Source organism: Somniosus microcephalus, chromosome 6, assembly GCF_052327205.1.
Source record: "Somniosus microcephalus isolate GS21.2 chromosome 6, FLI_Smic_1.0, whole genome shotgun sequence".
Taxonomy (NCBI): Eukaryota; Metazoa; Chordata; class Chondrichthyes; order Squaliformes; family Somniosidae; genus Somniosus; species Somniosus microcephalus.
Genome location: NC_140992.1, coordinates 92,605,289 through 92,625,325, shown reverse-complemented (window position 1 = coordinate 92,625,325; position 20,037 = coordinate 92,605,289). Strand labels below are relative to the sequence as shown.

At 44.3% G+C, this 20,037-nt stretch overlaps 1 protein-coding gene across 5 annotated transcripts in view; it reads right to left on the bottom strand.

The window, feature by feature from the left end:
• The window catches only part of per2 (period circadian clock 2), a 96,650-nt gene that overhangs the window by 61,884 nt on the left and 14,729 nt on the right, over window positions 1-20,037 (bottom strand). For all 5 annotated transcript variants that reach the window (XM_085990530.1, XM_085990525.1, XM_085990529.1 and 2 more), the window contains exons 6-8: window positions 15,661-15,779; window positions 13,440-13,641; window positions 734-785 (exon numbers count right to left, since the gene is read on the bottom strand). In XM_085990530.1, coding sequence (XP_085846656.1) covers window positions 734-785; window positions 13,440-13,641; window positions 15,661-15,779 — 373 coding nt within the window. The remainder of the gene's footprint in view (window positions 1-733; window positions 786-13,439; window positions 13,642-15,660; window positions 15,780-20,037) is intronic.

The window sequence follows — 20,037 nt, the reverse complement described above, 5'->3', positions numbered from 1 at the left end:
AAAATGTATTTCAATAACGCTTCTGTTGATCTTGAAAGGGAATTGTTTGAACTGTTCTCAGACAAAAAAAAACAGGTCTGGTAAATGAAGATGCCAATGCAACAAAGGGCCAAGGGATTTACAGTACAGTAGGACGATACAAGGTGGGGGGGGGGAGCATTCACAATGTAAGGACATGGACAAATGAAGCCCTTAATTAAGTTGTCAATTTTGAGACGAGACAAGTGCTAACAGAACAAAGAACTCAAAAAGGGTATGATAACAGATTAAAAAAGATCACACTACTCATTTACTACTCGGAGGTCACGGAAGTGTTCTGTTTAATGGAGCATCCCTTCTTGTGAATGCAAGATAATAGAACCCCACCCACCCCTTAGTGTGGACCCCCAATCTTTCAGATTCAAAGTGCCCTTGTATTATAAATGCAAGTGCTTCAGCATACACGAGCTTTGGAAATCTTTGTGGAGGGAGTTTTAGCACTGAACTCTCATGGCTCACCAATTCCAAACTCCTTAAACCCAAAAAGCCACGCATGGACATGGTGTGAATATTTAAAAAGCAAATCGAAGGAATGCCTGGACAATTCTCACATGTTAAACCTATTATGATAAATCTAATTCTCCTTTTCTCCACTCAGATCACATCATTGACTGCAAGATTTATTCCCAGTCTTCCTTTGCACACAAGCCTTTCCCTCCTTAATTCACTAAACTCCAGTCCTTCCAGTACTCACCTAATGCGGCAGAAGAAAGACTTTTCCTGCACACAATCTGGAGGTGATGAACCTGAAAGACAGTTACAGTAACAAATTATGGAATTGCACTTAAATTGCTGGAAAGGGAGACAGGAAGGAAAGATTGTCTAAAAGCTGTGCTGGTATAGTGAAGCGGCACAGAATATTCATTATTAATTAAGTCTTTTGTGAAGGTCTAAGTGACCGGGTGCAAAAGATCAAATCTAGAAGTCACATTTGGCAACAATTTTATCATCTGGTACAATATTCTTTCCTGTGTATTTTGTCATAGAACCAGGTGCTACCAAGTTTAAAAATAACACATTGGTAGTTACTTCCAAAATGAAAAAGAGAAACACCAACATGTTCCAGTTGAGCTTTGGGGGGGGGGGGGGGGGGGTGGGGGGGCGGCAAAAGGGAACCCGAGATCCCCTGGTTTATAGGAATCAGGAGAGGCAGTGACACAGGCACTGTTATATTTGGCTTTTTAGTTAATATGGAAGTAATACAAAGTCAGGAGCAAGGTTTCTGTATTAAGCTGAATGCAACAGGCCACTGCCTCTCCCACTCCTGTCACCAAACTCAAAGTTTCATGACCCATAGCCATTCACTTCCCATTTTGCTGCGAAGGAAGAAATTCCTTGGCGGAAGCAAATTCCCTGAAAATTTCCATGGCTGTAGAGATGAGGCATGTGTGGAGACGAGCAAACAGGTTAGATCAGGTGTGTCGTGATCAATAGCATGTCATTCTGTAGTGGACACTAGGTGGAGCTGTGTAGAGCTGTATATAGCTGTATGTTTAAGACTACATTACCCATGAGGCACTAGGCTACCCAGGAGGCAACAGTCAAGATGGCAGCCTGCACACAGGAGCACACATGGAAGCCTCTACAGATACTGTACCTAGAGAACGTGTACTGAATAAATAACTAGCTAGAAGCTAGCTGTGTTCATAATAAGAATGTCTATTTATTAATGAACACAACATGGTACCAGGGTGGTGAAGATCTGCTGAAAATTGTGAAAAGCGACATGGAGAATTTGAAGCCACCAGGAGGTTTGAATCTCGAGGGAAATGTCGACTACAATTGGCAGACTTTTAAACAACAATTCGAACTCTACATTGCAGCCATCGGATTCGGTACGAAGCCAGATGCAAGGAAGATAGCGTTGCTGCTTACGGTTGCAGGCCCACAGGCGATAGAGGTATTTAATACATTTGTATTTAAACCAGCGGAGAACAGAAAAAAATTAGGAGATGTGCTAAAAAAATTTGATGCACATTGCTCTCCCAAAAAGAATGAGACGTATGAAAGATACATCTTCCGTTCTCGGACACAGCAACAAAATGAGACTTTTGTTAGCTTTATAACTGATCTGAAACTGAAAGCACAGACATGTAATTTCTCTGAGCTCAAAGCATCCATGATTCGTGACCAGATTGTGTTAGGTATTCATGATAAAAAAGTCAGGGAACGTCTGTTGAGAGAAATCGAACTAAATTTGGAAAATGCAGTGAAAATATGCAAAGCCAGCGAGCTAGCTCGAAATCACGTGAAGACTTTCAGCGAAATCAATAATGATGCGAATGTAATGAGTGATAATGCTGCTGTCAGGGAAGAAACGTGGGCAGAACAGAAATGAAAAGCAATCGGACTATGAAATTTTTAATTGTAAATGCTGTGGTTACAAACACCAGTTAAGACAATGCCCAGCGTTTGGAAAAATGTGCACAAAGTGTAATGGAAAGAATCACTTTGCCAAACAATGCTTTTCAAAAGTAAAAACGACGAACGGGCAATGAGTTAATGTGATTGAGGACACTGATGTAAGTGAGACATTTTTTGTAGGAATGGTGTCATGTGACGATATCAAAAAAGATACAGAAAATGTGCAGCCCTCAGAAATAGACAATGCTGAACATAAAGTTAATGCAGTAAAAGAGGACAAATGGATGATCCCACTGCAGATAAATGGAGCATTAGTTACATTGAAACTGGACACTGGGGCAAAAGCAAACTTAATCAGTATGAGTGACATTAACAATATGAAAGAAAAGCCCAAAATACAGAAAAAGTCAGTACTACTGAAGGACTATAATGGACAGAAAATAGATAGCTTAGGTGTATGCAGACTTAAAGTGACAGTCAAAGACAAGGTGCATCATCTCATGTTTTCTGTTGTGGCTGAAAGGCTTGATTCACTACTGGGTGACAAAGCTTGTGAGGACTTAGAACTGGTCAAAAGAGTCTACCGTATAAACTGTGCCATAAGCAGACCAGATGACTCGGTGGATTCTGAAGTGAATAATTTCCAGGATGTGTTCAAAGGATTTGGAGTTCTACCATTCACTTAAGATCCAGCTAAAGCAGGATGCTCAGCCAGTGGTACATGCTCCACAAAGAGTTCCAGCACCCCTGCGTGACCGGCTCAAGAATGAACTGGACAGAACGACCACACTAGGAGTCATCAGGAAAGTCGAAGAGCCAACAGACTGGGTTAACTCCATGGTATGTGTAAAGAAAAAGAACAATGATCTAAGAATATGCATGGATCCAAAGGACTTAAATGCAAACATAAAACGTGAACACTACCAGATTCCCAAGCGAGAAGAAATCACCAGTGAAATGTCAGGTGCCAGATCCTTCACAAAGCTCGATGCCTCAAGGATTTTGGCAACTAAAACTGGATGAAGAGAGCACCAAATACTGTACCTTCAACACACCATTTGGCAGGTATTGTTTCCTCAGAATGCCTTTCGGGATAATATCTGCATCTGAAATCTTTCATAGAGCGATGGAACACATAATTGAAGGTCTGGAAGGAGTTTGGGTCTATGTTGATGACATCATCATCTGGGGCTCCACACTGAAAGAACACAATGAGAGACTGACTAAAGTGCTACAGAGCATACGCCGGAATGGACTGAAGCTCAACAAAGCCAAGTGTCAGTTTGGCATCCAGGAAGTCACTTTCCTAGGAGATAATCTATCTGGTAAAGGAATAGAGCCAGATATGGAAAAAGTAAACGCCATACTCAAAATGCCCCAACCCACTGACAAAAAAGGAGTGCTACGCATCATGGGGATGATAAACTTCATTGGAAAGTTCATTCCTAACTTGTCAGCCAAGACAGCCTGTCTGCGAGACCTGCTACATAAAACAAATGAGTTCGCATGGACAGAAAGACATGAACAAGAGTGGATAAACCTCAAAACAGTGCAGACAACCACACCTGTACTCACCTTCTTTGACCCAACAAAAAGAATCAAAGTGTCAACGGGTGCATCAAAAGATGGCCTAGGTGTGGTCTTGCTACAAGCAGATGGTGAAGATTGGAAGCCTGTTGCCTATGCCTCCAGGTCTATGACTGATACGGAGTGTCGATACGCCCAGATTGAAAAGGAATGTCTAGGCTTGGTAGTTGGACTAGAAAAGTTTCATGGCTACATATATGGACTTCCCACCTTCACAGTTGAGATAGACCACAGCCCTCTGGTTGCCATCATAAAAAAAAAACCTGAATGAGATGTCTCCAAGGATTCAACGACTCATGATGAAGCTGCAAAGATATGACTTTGAACTGATCTACACACCAGGCAAATACATAGTGTTAGCAGATGCACTATCCCGAGCACCCACAATGAGTCATGTGAGCTCTACTGAAGAAGACGTGGATGTTCATGTGAGTATGGTCACTGCTGCGCTGCCCGTGTCAGACACAAAATCAAAGCAAATAGCAGAAGAAACAGTAAAAGATACAGTATTACAAACAGTAATAGAGAACATTCATCATGGTTGGCCAAAAGGTTCCTGTCCAAAGTACTATCACATCAGGTCAGAGTTAAGTGTCGCAAGTGGACTATTACTAAAACAGAACAGAATAGTCATTCCACAGGCTCTACGTCAAGACATGCTCAAAAGGATTCATGAGGGACACCTCGGAATTGAAAAATGCAAAAGGAGAGCAAGAGACACTGTTTATTGGCCTGGCATAAATAAGGACATTGAGAACATGATAGGCATATGTGAGACATGTCAGAAACACCAAAGCAAACAAGCAAAGGAACCAATGATAGTAGCTGACATACCAACAGCAGCATGGCAAAAGGTTGGTATGGACCTTTTTCATTTAAATGGTAAAGACTATCTAAGTGATTGACTACTATTCTAACTATCCTGAGATGGCGCTGCTCTCAAGCAACACAGCAAGCAGTGTCATAATGCATGTGAAATCCATCTTCGCCAGACATGGAATTCCCAGGATTGCCGTTAGCGACAATGGTCCGTGCTTCAACTGTAAGGAGTGGCAACAGTTTGCAGCACATTATGACTTTCAGCACATCACATCCAGTCCTTTGTATGCTCAGTCAAATGGTAAGGCAGAGAAAGGTGTTCAAGTTCTCAAGCAGCTACTGAAGAAAGCAACAGAAAGCAAGTCTGATCCTTATCTCGCCCTGCTGAGCTACCGAGCCTCACCTTTAGACTGTGGTTCTTCACCTGCTGAACTACTAATGGGTCGCAAGTTGCGTACCACGCTACCCTGCTGTGCAAAAGAACAGCAAAGTGAGGAACTGAGACAGAGACTTCAACTGTTAAAGCTGAAACAGAAATCATACTATGACAAGTCATCCAAAACTCTAAAACCATTGACAAAGGATGATGTTGTCAGGATTGAGGATCCAGATGCATGGAACAGGAAAGCTACAGTTCTTGAGGAAGTAGGACCAAGGTCATACACTGTTAGAACTGAGGAAGGACAGATTCTCAGGAGGAACCGCCGTTCCCTCCTAAAAACACAAGAGACTATTCAAGACCAGATTGATGACAATGCCGCAACTGCATCTCGTCATTCACCGCCAGAACAATCTCATGAAGACACATCAGACTTACCCGTGTTGAGAAGATCCACACGTGAAGTAAAAGAGCCTGATAGACTTAATCTTTGAGTGCAATGTAAAGCTTTGAAAATGTGTTGACTGTTTTGAAAATGTTTATGTTTATAGAGCACTAACAAAAGTGTTACTGATATTATCTTTATTGTTTTCTTGAAAGTTGATTGATATTGATTTTGTTAAACCTCAAAGAAAGGGGGATGTAGTGATCAATAGCATGTCATTCTATAGTGGACACTAGGTGGAGCTGTGTAGAGCTGTATGTTTAAGACTACATTACCCATGAGGCACTAGGCTACCCAGAAGGCAACAATCAAGATGGCAGCCTGCACACAGGAGCACACATGGAAGCCTCTACAGATACTGTACCTAGAGAACGTGTACTGAATAAATAACTAGCTAGAAGCTAGCTGTGTTCATAATAAGAATGTCTAGTTATTAATGAACACAAGGTGTAACATCAGGCTAATGCAAGCCACCTGTTCCAAGGTTGGGAAATATATATATGGGGCTGATTTTCATCCCCTCTGGCTGATGGGAACGGGGCAGTCATGAGATCTAAATAGCAGTAAATCACGTACCCGCTGTTCCCGCTGACTTCTGGGTCTCTGCCATTTTGGTGGGGGCCTTGAAATGGGGTCCACTGTAAATAGGCTGGAGCCTCATTAACTTATGAAAATTGGTATCCTACGCCATCAAAAAGGACCCCGTTGCAATTTCCAAAAATCAATGGACGTGTGTGCACGGCAGATGATTCCCGCTGGTATTTGGCATTGACCAGCCATCCTTGAAGGGACCACTGCAATCCACTCAAATAAGTGGGAAATAAACTGTAATGAAATCTGTTTGTCTTGATCCTGTATTCGTTTTGCACTCATGTATATTACCCTCCCCCACTGTGTGTAGTTTCACTTCCTCTTCCCCGACTAACCTGGGAGGTTCCAGGTCTTGGCTCTTGGCTCCGCCCCGGACTTCTCTTACATAAAGAGCCCAGGATCTGTATGACTCATTCCTGTGAACCAGTCGGCGTGTTGAGATGTTAGCTCTGATCTTAGTGATTAAAAGCCAACTTGTTTAAGTCTATAACTTCTAGTTTTGTGGTTATTGAAGGCCCATCAATTTTAATCACTAAAGAATACTAGGATGGATTGACTCCTAAAACCAGAGCGTCTGGACTTGGATCCACATTCTGCTGAAGCATCAAATCAATTTGGACACTGGCTCAAATGCTTCGAACTCTTCACGGGGGCCTCATCCGCTAGCGAGGTAGATAAACTGAGTCTACTGACTACTCGCGTAAGTCATCGGATTTATTCGTTCATCCGGGACGCCACCTCTTACACGGGGGCCATCACTATCCTGAAGGCCCAATACCAGAGGCCGGTAAACGAAGTGTACGCCAGACATCTGCTGGCTACACGCAGGCAGCGACCAGAGGAATCAATGGACGATTTCTTACAGGGCCTAAAGGACCAGGTCCGGGACTGTAACTGCAAGGCCGTGACGGCCAACGCGTACTCTGACGAATTGGTCCGCGATTCCTTCATCACGGGCCTCAAATCGAATTATATCCGGCAGAGACTGCTGGAGAAGGAGGTCCTGGACTTAAAAAAGGCAGTGGCCACTGCGCGATCGCTGGACGTGGCCCAGAGAAATTCTGACTCTTATTCTTCCGGCCATGCGGCCCTCACCGCCTCGTGCACGCCGAGGGGGCCGCCATCTTGGAATCAGCCATCTTCCCCATCCAGGTCTCAGACCAGCTCTACGCCGCCAGAGTCCCCACACAGAAGTTCACCCAGGAGTCCTACTACAGCGGCAATGTCGAGAGGCCCAAAATGCTACTTCTGCGGCCAGGCCAAGCACCCCAGACAATGATGCCCAGCGAAGGATGCTACATGCTTCAAATGTAAGAAAAAGGGGCATTTTAGCAAAGTCTGCAGGGGGAATCCGATTTCCAACTCCGTCACCGCCTCGTGCGTGCTGTGCGGGCCACCATCTTGGGATCCGCCATCTTTTCCCGACTCAACGGCCGCCCAGGGCCCAACAGTGGCTTCGATCACGGTGGATCAATCCAGGCCACACCCATTGACAAAATCCATGATGGACATACAGGTAAACGGGAATTTAACGAAATGTTTAATTGACTGTGGGAGTACCGAGAGTTTTATCCACCCTAGCCTGGTACGGCGGCACTCATTAACGGTAACCCCTACATGGAGCAGAATTGCTATGGCTGCTAAGCCCCACACTTCGGACATTTTGGGCTACTGTGTGGTAACACTGACTGTAAAAGGCACGGACTACAAGGATTTAAAACTCCTCGTGATGCCAGAACTCTGTGTTAATGTAATCTTGGGCCTGGACTTCCAGTGCCACCACGAAAGTGTCACGCTAGCATATGGCGGGTCCCAGCCGCCGCTCACAATCTGTGGCCTATCAACCTTAAAAATCAGCCCGCCCTCTTTATTCGCTAATCTCGCTCCGAAATGTAGGCCCATAGCGACCAAAAGTAGACGGTACAGTCTGGAAGACAGACACTATCAAGGCGGAAGTGGACAGACTCCTGCGGGAAGGCATTATTGAATGCAGTACCAGCCCGTGGCGTGCCCAAGTAGTCATAGTTAAAAATAGCGAAAAGAAATGGATGGTAATTGACTACAGCCAGACTGTTAATATTTATACCCAGCTGGACGCCTACCCTTTACCCCGCATATCAGAAATGGTCAACCAGATTGCGCAATACCGAGTCTTCTCGACTATCGACCTCAAATCCGAGTATCACCAGCTCCCCATTAGAACGGAGGACCGCCCATACACCGCCTTCGAGGCGAACGGGCGCCTCTACCATTTTCACAGTGCCCTTCGGAGTAACAAATGGGGTCTCGGTCTTCCAACGTGAGATGGACCGCATGGTTGACGAGAATAAACTACAAGCTACCTACCCCTATCTGGACAATGTCACTATCTGCGGGCACAACCAGCAAGACCACGATCTAAATCTTGCGAGATTTTTAAAAACTGCCCTAAAGCTGAATCTAAGCTACAATGAAGACAAATGTGTCTTCAACACAACCCGTCTCTGTATCCTCGGCTGTGTGGTGGAAGATGGGGTAATTGGACCGGACCCTGACCGATTACGCCCCCTAAAAAGGAACTGCCCCTGCCACACAATCCCAAAGCTTTAAAAAAGGTGCTTGGGATTTTTTTCGTACTATGCCCAATGGGTGCCCAATTACTCTGATAAGGCCCGATCCCTCATTAAATCGACGTCCTTCCCACTATCAGCTGAAGCTCGGGAGGCTTTCACCAGTATTAAACAGGATATTGAAAGGGCTGCAGTGTGTGCAGTGGACTAATGCATTCCCTTTCAAGTCGAAAGCGATGCGTCAGACTTTGCCTTAGCTGCGACCCTCAATCAGGCTGGGAGACCTGTGGCCTTCTTCTCCCGAACCCTTCAGGGACCTGAAATCAGGCACTCTTCTGTCGAGAAGGAGGCACAGGCTATAGTGGAGGCAGTGCGGCACTGGAGACACTACCTAGCCGGCAAACGTTTCACCCTGCTCACCGACCAGCGGTCGGTGGCTTTCATGTTTAATAACAAAGGGGGAAAATCAAGAATGACAAAATACTCAGGTGGAGGATCGAACTATCCACGTTCGACTATGATATTATGTACAGGCCGGGAGCCCTTAATGAACCCCCAGATGCCCTATCGCAGGGAATGTGTGCCAGCATTCATACGGACAAATTACAGGGTCTCCACAATGACCTCTGTCACCCAGGGGTCACCCGACTATACCATTTTATAAAGTCCCGCAATCTGCCCCACTCCATCGAGGAGGTCAGGGCAATGACCAGAGCCTGCCGCATCTGTGCGGAATGCAAGCCTCGTTTCTACAGGCCTGACCGTGCACACCTTATCAAAGCCACACGGCCATTCGAGCGCCTAAGTCTGGACTTCAAGGGACCCCTTCCCTCTGCCGACCGTAACGTATACTTCCTCAATATCATTGATGAATATTCCCGCTTCCCCTTCGCCATTCCCTGCCCAGACATGACCATTGCCACGGTCATCAAGTGTCTCTGTAATCTATTCTGCATGTTTGGCATGCCGAACTACATACACAGCGATAGGGGGACGTCATTCATGAGTGACGAGCTGCGCCACTTCTTGCGCTCGAAGGGGATAGCCACTAGCAGAACCACTAGCTACAACCCCCGGGGTAATGGGCAAGTGGAAAGGGAGAATGCTACTGTTTGGAAGGCTGTCACGTTAGCCTTAAAGTCAAAAGGCCTTCCGACCTCCCGTTGGCAGGAAGTCCTCCCAGACGTGCTCCACTCCATAAGGTCTCTGTTATGTACTGCCACTAAATCTACTCCTCACGAAAAGATGTTCGTTTTCCCCCGGAAATCCACCTCGGGCATATCTCTACCCGTGTGGCTGACGTCTCCGGGGACAGTACTATTGCGGAAGCACGTGAAAGGCCATAAAACGGACCCCCTTGCGGAAAAGGTACAGCTCCTCCATGCAAACCCTCAGTACGCCTATATCGAATACTCTGACGGGCGAGAGGACACCGTTTCCATAAAAGACCTCGCTCCCTCGGGGAGCGGAGAGAACGATGGGAGACTACCCGATGAAGACCTACACTACAAAGAGACAGGACGCCCAGAGGTATCAATACCCAACTTTAACCTGGAGGACACTGCAGATAACCTGGAAGACACTGCGGAGGCCCGGACAGCAGAGGAACCAGAATCCACTCCCCTAGAGGCACCCCAACCGGCTTTGCGCCGATCACCGAGAACTGCAAAACCTCCTGACAGACTCACTTATACCAACTTTTAAGAAACATCACCCCGATGGACTAAATCTATAGAAGGGGTGAATGTAATGAAATCTGTTTGTCTTGATCCTGTATTCGTTTTGCACTCATGTATATTACCCTCCCCCACTGTGTATAGTTTCACTTCCTCTTTCCCGACTAACCTGGGAGGTTCCAGGTCTTGGCTCCGCCTCTAACTTCTCTTACATAAAGAGCCCAGGATCTGTATGACTCATTCCTGTGAACCAGTCGGCGTGTTGAGATGTTAGCTCTGATCTTAGTGATTAAAAGCCAACTTGTTTAAGTCTATAACTTCTAGTTTTGTGGTTATTGAAGGCCCATCATAAACTTTTGTAAATAATTTTTGTGGGGCCAGAAGGAGCCCTTTCCCTGATGCTCGACCATCCCTCAATCCCAGATCCACCCTTCTAACTAACCTGCAAAGGCTAGGCTCTGCAGGGAAGCTGCTAGATTTTCCACCAACCTCTCTGATCAGCTCGCCAAAGGAATACTATAGAGGCCTGACCGTGATAATGGTTCGACCTCGGACCACTTAAATTGGGCGGCAGATTCCACCCTATGGAGTGCGGTTGTGACCAGTCTCCGCAGATGCACAAATGGACAAGGAGACAAACTAACTCAGGCCTCAAGCATAAAGCATTATTAAGTTGATCTTAATGAATAATGCTAGTATGATTTAATCATGCACGTGTGGCGGTACCACTGGTTGTACCTTACATAAAGATATACATAATTCCCTTTAACTTACCTTATTGTATGTATAACTTACTTGTTGGGGCCGTTGCCCCTTTAAGACGCGCCCTAGCGCGCTAACGTCACGTCACGTACGACGTGATGTGCGTGCGCCGGCACAGCCCGGCCTAGCATCTTCGGCCTCAACGGCCAGCCGACAGGAGCGACGCAATCTTCCGCTCCTGCAGCAAGCACCGGCACAGCCCGGCCTCAACGGCCAGCGACACAACGATGCGCATCACGAGACGCCCTAAGTGCGGGAAACGCGAACAACGTGATGACGTCACAACACAAACGCGATGACGTCATCACGCTCCCCACAGGACTGCGAACTCAGTCCTCGTGGAGTCCCCGCTGGGACAAGACCTCCACCACGGTGCTCCTACAGTCAGCCATCTTACCTGCTGTAATTAGCCTGTTCCTGTAAATAAACAACTTATTTATAGTTCGAAGTCAAATTCTCTTATTTAGTGGCGATCTACGCGAACTGCTACACACGACTCTAATCTATACACTTGGAACTTAGATCAATGGTGGTATATTTGGAATAAAAAGTGTGCAATTTTGGGCACCCCATCATCAAGACGACATTGATAAGGCTCAGAGAAGAGTGACCAGGATTATTCTGGGATTTAGGAATCTAAGCCAAGAAAATTTAGCGCATGATCGTAGCTAAAGTAGACAAAGCAGCCTATGTGCCTGCATCAACACAGCATTTAGAAGACACGGGTTCAAAATGATCAAGCAAGAGATTAGATGAAACCTCAACATACAAGTGAATACACAGAACAGAATCACAAAGCTGCTAAAGCTGAATTAACTCCTCAATAATAACTGGAGAAATAGTCATTTGGGAATGACATTGAAGATTACAAGAGAAAGGACAGGCAAAATATATAGAATCACAGAATGTACAGCGCAGAAACAGGCCATTTGGCCCAAGCTCCACACAAGTCTCATCCCACCACTCTTCATCTAACCTTATCAGCATAACCTTCTATCCCTTCCTCCATGTGTTTATCTAGCTTCCCCTTAAATATATCTATTCTATTCACCTCAACTACTCCATGTGGTAGCATGTTCCACATTCTAACTACTCTCTGGGTAAAGAAGTTACTCCCGAAATCCATATTGGATTTACTGAATTCCCTACTGGATTGGTTTAACCCCACTTAGACACTTAAGGCTAAAAATTTGTTTGCCCCCAAAAACAGGTGCGGGGATCGCGATATGCAAAGGAATGCAGGCAGCACGCTAACTTCATGCTGCCTGCTGATTAGCATGATCGTGACGTGTGGCTGAACACTCAGCAGGGGGCCCAAGTTTGAGCGGGGCTAGCACCAATTAAAGGCAGTCTGCACCTCTTAAAGCAGCTCATTCAACTGGCTGGGGCAGAGAGTGAGGGGAGAAAACTATTGTTCAATGGGGAACTGGGGGTTGCATTCACTGGTACTGCAGTCGAATGAGTGGATCACTGACAGCCCAGGCAGAAAGGGGCTGTCTGGGTTGCCTCCTCCCTTCCGCTTCTTTCTCCTCCTCAGCTGGTCGGCGTACGTCTGGCGCGACATGCACCAGAAGTGTGCAGATGCCATTTTCATCACAAAATGGCACGCATAGCGCCAAAAAACCAAGTGCGACGGAGCCGAATTTCTAGCCCTTATTTTTCAAGGAGTATGTGGCCTCCTTATTCTTCCTACCACTCACTTTCTATACTGAAATTAGTTTGTCAATTACATGCCCATTCTGCAAGTTTATTAATGTCTTCTTGTAATTTGGTACTTCATAAAATAATGGTTCCTGTGCTGCTGATGCTAGTTGTGGGGGGTTGGGAGGGGGGGTCCGGGGGATTTGAAAAAAAGAGGAAGAAAAGTTGTGTTGTATGTAGAGGGCAGGCAGTCAGCCAGGACTGAATAGGAGATGCAAAGATGGGTAATTCATTTGGAGCTTTGCTCAATTACTTTTGGGAACCAGAATGAATGGCTAAGATAGTCCATAATATTGTATGTCTATGGAAAAAGTGTGGTGATGAATGGCAAGTTCTTATTCTGTGTTCTCTCATGTTCTAAAGTCATTTGGAAAACTGATTACCGGATTACGTAATTGGACAGCAGTACTTCGCAAATCCTTGCACAAAACAGCTGCTGGAGGAAGCATTTGCCAGTGGCAACCATTATATAACAAACTAAGTCAAGAGCTGTAAAAGGATCCGTTAATGTAATAATGCACACTCACCAGCAGCTGTGCACACACTCCACAGAGGGAGTTGAGATGGTTTTGTAAAGCTGTAGAAAACACCAACATCTTGTGGAGCAAGGAGCTCGGTGAACTTTACATTTTTGAAGACATTCTTATTGCAATTCAGAATTGAGGAGGCGTGGTCAGAAATGTATACAATCTGTCCTGTGATCAGGGAAACAGTTACAGCAAAGAAATCCTGCAAAACAGGCCCAAACCAGCAAGTTGAGAAAAACACAAATCAAAGCAAATGGACATTACTACATTCAGTAGTTATATATACACAAAACAGGTACATCTTATGAATTCTCAATTTACCATTTAGAAACAAGACTAAGTTGTAAAGAAACTGAAGTGCTACAATGGTGAAATGTGCTGTAGGATCCAATATAGTTTTACAACAACTAGAGGGGCGAATTTCCTCAGAGCTTCTCCCACTCTACGCTGTAACTTCAGCGGAAACCCCATTTACATGTGTAACTGGGTTTCTGCCGCTGTTACAGAGGTGGAACAGGAGAAGCCCCGAAGAAATTCGCTCGCATGATCTTTACCAGCTTACAAAAAAACAAGATCCTACCTTATCACATATCTATTTATATTCAAGTTGTCCAACAATAAAAATCAGTTTCACACATTAGGAGTACATGCCAAGCTTATTATTCAAGCAATTTATGCCCGCTGGCAGATCTTCCGTGGCATTGCTGATGAGTCTCAACTCCCTCTGTGGAGCGTGTGCACACGGTTTTAGAATAGGGGTGTTTATATCATGCAGGGTATAACAACATCAGGGTCCCCGATCTACAGTGAAGGAATAAAGTCGATTTCCATTTCTGTTAAACAGTATCCTAGGATTTTTACTGGTTGAAATGCACAACTCTGCCCACTATTCTATCAAAACCATAACTGAATGGCCTTTTAATTTTTATTCCATACCATTTATAAAATGAAGGATTCACTACAAGATGGAATTAGTTGTCTGGGACCAGAAACTTCATCAGTGCTCTTTTACCAGCGGAACTGAGGCTGGGCTGGACTTCTTCCCACCTTGAAGTTGTGGAACTGACCCTGCTGTAAATCGTGGGCTCAGCTAACTTAAATATGCAGAGGTTGGCAGGCTGTGAAAATATGGCCTGCAAAGCTAAAACAGATTTTGGCAACTTCCACAACTTAGGTTTTAAGATTTCCCGGTCGAGCTCACAGAAGCACGGCTGAGCAAATACAATACATAAAGACCATTTGGACTGTATCAAACATGGGAACGCCCTTGCTGCAACTTGTAGAAATCTTATTGAGCTATGTCATACAGATACTGTTCCTTCTTTAAGCCATGCAAAAGTTACTTGCAGCCAGCTTCTGACGCATTGAGAAATCTGATATGTAATTTTTTTTTTTTTTTTTTTAAATATAAAAGTGTCCGAGATCAAGGAAAGTTTTAAAATTTGAGTGGGCTCAATGGGGTAAAGCAACGAAATAAAAATTGTACTAAGCACATTATATTATATTACACACGTAGCACAGGAAAAGGTATATATCAATGCGAGTGGCATATGCTTTCTTCTGTTGGTCACGCTGAAAGTTATACCTACTCTGCATGGCTGAGTTACGACAATTATATATATTTTTGGATTATAATGCCACATAAATCAGTATACTTACACTACCATAGTGACGCTACAATAGGAGAGCTGAAAACATACGCTAGCCCCAAAGGCTTAAAAACAGAACTGCAACAGAACAGAAAGTGCTACTCAAGTCAAATGAAGTGACTCTTGTGTGTACAGCTTTGAAGACCTTCCAGGCTTCAAAACCATCATCAGCAAGCAATATTCCCCAATAGTTACAAGATACAAAAAGTTCCAACTGATGAGATTTCATAAATTCTTGATGTTAAAATTATGCAATTTTACCAGAGTGCCTGCCAGTTGTAGAGGATGAAGTGTTGCATCAGAACAGCAGTAGGCCATTCAGCGCCTTGAACCGGTTTTGCCATTCAATTAGATCATAGCTGATCTGAATCTTAACTCCAGTTACCCACCTTAGTTCCATATCCCTCAATACTATAACTAATTTTGGACAAGGTAGAAATTGCTTGGTTCTTTTAAGGAATAATAGCTACGTTGACAAAAATAGCATTTGACTCAAAGTTCATATGAAGTCCTTCCTGCGCAAAGCTATCACAAAGGTTATGTACTATATTTTGATAGTTTTCAGTACTTACAGCATTTTTCAAGGTGTATTCAGAGGTGATATTCTCTATTTTGTCAACGGTGAAGGAGTTCATACTCAAGCTACTCTGTTCAGAGTCATTCATTAGGAACTTGTAGTATTCTTCATTAGCTGCAGAAAAAAGTAGTAAAATTATAGTTACATTTAAATACTTGCTAAACTAAATGTATAATAGTCACAAAATATAAAATGACCAGTTATATCTCAAAATGCTCAGCAAAGACAAAAGTTGTCTTTCTTTCTCTGATTCCAGCCATGGTGTGGAGATGCCGGTGTTGGACTGGGGTGGACAAATGTAAGAAATCACACAACACCAGGTTATAGTCCAACAGCTTTATTTGAAATCACAAGCTTTCGGAGCGCTGCTCCTTTGTCAGGTGAAGTGGAGAGATGCAAAAAAACACAGCTTATATAGTCAGAGAATAATGTCAGATGTTTACAGGTAATCTTTCTAACTGCCATTTATCACACCTCGGCAGAGAGATAATCACAGCAATCAATGGTGTAAATGGTGTCCAAACAGGTCAGTCAGGAAAAACAAAAAAAGACAAAAAACATTTTTTTGGCTGGAAATCACAGCAGGTCCGGCCGCATCTGTGTGGAGAGGCAGCCGGACCTGCTGTGATTTCCAGCAAAAAAGAGTGTTTTTTGTCTGTTTTTCATACAGACCCCAGCATCTGCAACATTTGACCCCTTGTGACCACACCTCATTGCTCTTTGATGTAATGTTTTCCTGACTGACCTGTTTGGACACCATTTACACCATTGATTGCTGTGATTATCTCTCTGCCGAGGGGTGATAAATGGCAGTTAGAAAGATTACCTGTAAACATCTGACATTATTCTCTGACTATATAAGCTGTGTTTTTTATGCATCTCTCCACTTCACCTGATGAAGGAGCAGCGCTCCGAAAGCTTGAGATTTCAAATAAAGCTGTTGGACTATAACCTGGTGTTGTGTGATTTCTTACATTTCTCTGATTCAGCACGCAAAAGCCTCCAAAAACTAAACAAAAATAATGCTGGACATATCTAGGAGAGTCTAGTCAAATTAATGAAGTGAAAACTTGGAGTGTACAATGATTGGCATTTCAATGCTTTCCTCTAATGATTCAACAGCTGATAAGAGAATGGGGGCGACTTTAACCCTATCCGCCCTGTGGAAAGCAGGCGAGTGTGCAGTTGAAATCGCCCAGGTTACTAACCCACTCTGGAGCAGCTGGGAGGTGACCTGACCTGGCTTTAGCCTGCTCTACTAACCATGCGGCAAGCAAAACCCAGCCAAAACCGGCAGGGTCCTTCTTTATGTGACGTCACCAGAAAGCGGGTAAGTGATTGGTTGGTAAGTATTTCTCTCTTTTTAAGCTTAAATCTCTTGGTTTATAGTTTCTAAGGTGTGATATTCACCATCTAGAATCGGGGCAGAGGGTATTTAAGAATAATATTAATTAATTTAATTAATTACATAGAATGGGAGATCAGGTGATGTGTTGCTGCTGCAATATGTGGGAGCTGGTGAACACCATTGATGCTCACGGTGATCACATTTGCAGTAAGTGTTGGCTGCTCGAGGAACTCCGGCTCCGTGTTGAAGAGCTGGAGTCCGAGCTTCAAACACTGAGACACATCAGGGAGGGGGAGAGTTACCTGGACTCTGTGTATCACGAGGTATTCACACCAATTAGATTAATTAATTCAGATGTAGTCCGTGGCCAGGGTCAGGATGGTGTGACTAGAAGTGAGGCAGGTACGGGGATCCAGGAGGTAGTGTTGGAGGAGCCGCAGCCCTTGCTCTTGTCCAACAGGTTTGAGGCTCTTACTCCCTGTGAGGATGGGAACAGGGACTGCGGGGAGGATGAGCAACCTGGCCACAGCACCGTGGAGCAGGGGGCCATTCAAGTGGGGGGAGTTAAAAGAAATGTTGTAGTGGTAGGGGATAGTATCGTTAGGGGGATAGATAGAGTTCTTTGCAGCCGAGAGCGAGAGTCCCGAAGGCTGTGTTGCCTGCCCGGTGCCAGGGTTAAGGACATCTCCTCTGGACTGGAGAGAAACTTGGAGTGGGAGGGGGAGGATCCAGTTGTCGTGGTCCATGTTGGTACCAACGACATAGATAGGACAAGGAAGGAGGTTCTGCTGAGGGAGTTTGAGCAGTTAGGGGCCAAATTAAAAAGCAGAACCACAAGGGTAATAATCTCTGGAGCCACGAGCGAATTTGGCTAGGACAAATAAAATTAGAGAGTTAAATGCGTGGCTCAAAGACTGGTGTGGGAGAAATGGGTTTTGCTTCCTGGGACACTGGCACCAGTACTGGGGCAGGAGGGAGCTGTTCCATTGGGACGGGCTTCACTTGGCCAGTGCTGGGACTAGAGTCCTGGCGGATCAAATAACTAGGGCTGTAGAGAGGGCTTTAAACTAACTAGTCGGGGAGAGGTTCCTAGAGAGCAAATAATAAAAATGACAACAGAGAAGGTCATAGACTAAGGTAGCAGTGGGGAAATTAAAAACCAGAGCGTGTCAGGAAGGGGCAGAAGGTATGGAGTAAAAGGTAAAGTAATAAAAAGGGCAAAAGCAGGAACTAAGTGTCACAAAACATATTTGAAAGTTCTCTATCTGAATGCACGTAGCATTCGTAACAAAATAGACGAGTTAATGGCACAAATAACTACATATGGGTATGATCTTGTGGCCATTACAGAAACATGGCTGCAGGGTGACAATGCCTGGGAATTAAACATACCAGGTTATTTAACGATCAGGAAGGACAGGCAGGAAGGAAGGGGAGGTGGGGTGGCTGTGTTAATAAAGGAAGGAATCACTGTAATACAGAGAAATGATATTGGGTCAAAAGATCAGGATAATGAAACAGTTTGGGTGGAAGTAAGGAATAATAAGGGGAAAAAAACACTAGTGGGCGTAGTCTATAGGCCTCCGAACAGTCGCAACTCGGTTGGACGGAGTATCAATCAGGAAATAGTTGAGGCTTGTAATAAGGGAACATCTATAATTATGGGGGATTTTAACTATCATATTAATTGGACAAATCAAATTGGGCAGGGCTGCCTTGAGGATGAGTTCATTGAGTGTATTAGGGATGGGTTTCTTGAGCAGTATGTAACTGAACCGACCAGGGCGCAAGCAACCTTAGATCTGGTCCTGTGTAACGAGACAGGATTAATTAAAAATGTCCTAGTAAAGGATCCCCTTGGAATGAGTGACCATAACATGGTTGAATTCCATATTCAATTAGAGGGTGAGAAGGTTGGATCTCAAACGAGCGTGCTAAGCTTGAATAAAGGAGACTATGAAGGTATGAGAGCGGAATTGAGTAGAGTGGATTGGGAAAATAGATTAAAGGGTAAGACGATACATGATCAGTGGTGTACATTTAAGGAGTTACTTTACAACTTCCAAAAAAAATATATTCCACTGAAAAGAAAAGGGTGTAAAAGAAAAGACAGCCATCCGTGGCTAAGTAAAGAAATTAAGGATAGTATTTGACTAAAAACAAGGGCATATAAGGTAGCCAAATCTAGTGGGAGGATAGAGGATTGGGAAAACTTTAAAAGACAGCAAAAAATAACAAAAAGATTGATTAAGAAAGGGAAGATAGATTATGAAAGTAAATTAGCAAAAAATATAAAAACAGATAGTAAGAGTTTCTATAGTTATATAAAAAGAAAAAGGGTGGCTAAAGTAAATGTTGGTCCCTTAGAGGATGAGACCGGGAAATTAATGGTGGGAAATATGGAGATGGCAAAAACACTGAATGAATATTTTACATCAGTCTTTACAGTAGAAGACACTAAGAATATCCCAACACTGGACAAACAGGGGGCTAAGGGGGGGGGGGGGGGGGGAGGAGCTAAACACGATCAAAATCACTAAGGAAGTGGTACTCGGTAAAATAATGGGGCTCAAGGCGGATAAATCACCTGGACCTGATGGCTTACATCCTAGGGTCTTGAGGGAAGTGGCGGTAGGGATTGTGGATGCATTGGTAATAATTTTCCAAAACTCCCTGGACTCGGCAAAGGTCCCGGCAGGCTGGAAAACTGCTAATGTAACACCCTTATTTAAAAAGGGCAGTAGACAGAAGGCTGGAAACTATAAACCGGTTAGCCTAACATCTGTGGTAGGTAAAATTTTGGAGTCCATTATTAAGGAGACAGTAACAGGACATTTGGATAATCATAATTTAATAGGACAAAGTCAGCATGGTTTTATGAAGGGGAAGTCATGTTTGACAAATTTGCTGGAGTTCTTTGAGGAAGTAACATATAGGGTGGATAAAGGGGAACCAGTGGACGTAGTGTATTTAGACTTCCAAAAGGCATTTGACAAGGTGCCACACAAAAGATTATTGCTTAAG